This window comes from Apaloderma vittatum, unplaced genomic scaffold (assembly GCF_000703405.1).
Source record: "Apaloderma vittatum isolate BGI_N311 unplaced genomic scaffold, ASM70340v1 scaffold25002, whole genome shotgun sequence".
In the NCBI taxonomy this organism is placed as follows: Eukaryota; Metazoa; Chordata; class Aves; order Trogoniformes; family Trogonidae; genus Apaloderma; species Apaloderma vittatum.
The window spans coordinates 5,766-6,421 of record NW_009703441.1 but is presented as its reverse complement, the minus strand read 5'-3'; the positions used below and the strand labels follow the sequence as shown (position 1 = coordinate 6,421).

The window sequence follows — 656 nt, the reverse complement described above, 5'->3', positions numbered from 1 at the left end:
ATCACAACCATGAAGTGCAAACTCACGGGAGAACAGTGCAGGGGATGAGGAGAATCATAGAACCATTAAGTTCGGAGACGAAGTTCAACGTCATCAAGTCCAACCATCTACCCCCCATGGCCACTAAACCATGTCTCCAAGTGCCACATCTACTCATTTTTTGAACACCCCCAGCGATGGCAACTCCACCGCTGCCCTGGGCAGCCTGTGCCAGTGCTCCACCACTCTTTCAATGAAGAAATTTTTCCTCATGTCCTGTCTAAACCTCCCCTGGTGCAACTTGAGGCCGTTTCCTCTTGTGCTATTGCTGTTACTTGGAACAAGAGACCGATCCCACCTCACTGCAACCTCCTTTCAAGGAGCTGTAGGCAGTGATGGGGTCTCCCCTCAGCCTCTTCCAGAGAAGAGAAGGGGCAGAGCCATCATTTCATTTCAAAAGCTGCTGTGCCCACAGGACCCAGCGATGCTCAACCCACCCAGCTGCAAAATGCATCCACCTACCTCTATTTTTTTTATTTTTTTTTTAAAAAAAACCAACCCTTCCCAAACTGATTTTGGACCGGTACCTGGCTGCGAAGTGTCGGTCTGACCTCGCTTCGCCCTCACGCAGTATTCCCACCGGACACCGGCGTCTTGGACGTACTGCTCCAGGTCTT

The 656-nt window shown here is 50.9% G+C and overlaps 1 protein-coding gene across 1 annotated transcript in view; it reads right to left on the bottom strand.

The window, feature by feature from the left end:
* Nucleotides 1–566: 566 nt before the first annotated feature.
* Nucleotides 567–656, bottom strand: part of LOC104270317 (uncharacterized protein KIAA0895-like) — a gene marked incomplete at both ends in the record, with an annotated part of 4,741 nt that continues 4,651 nt past the window's right edge. The window contains 1 exon segment of the mRNA XM_009864639.1: nt 567–656. This exon segment is cut by the window's right edge and continues 35 nt beyond it. Within this exon segment, the coding sequence (XP_009862941.1) occupies nt 567–656 (90 nt within the window).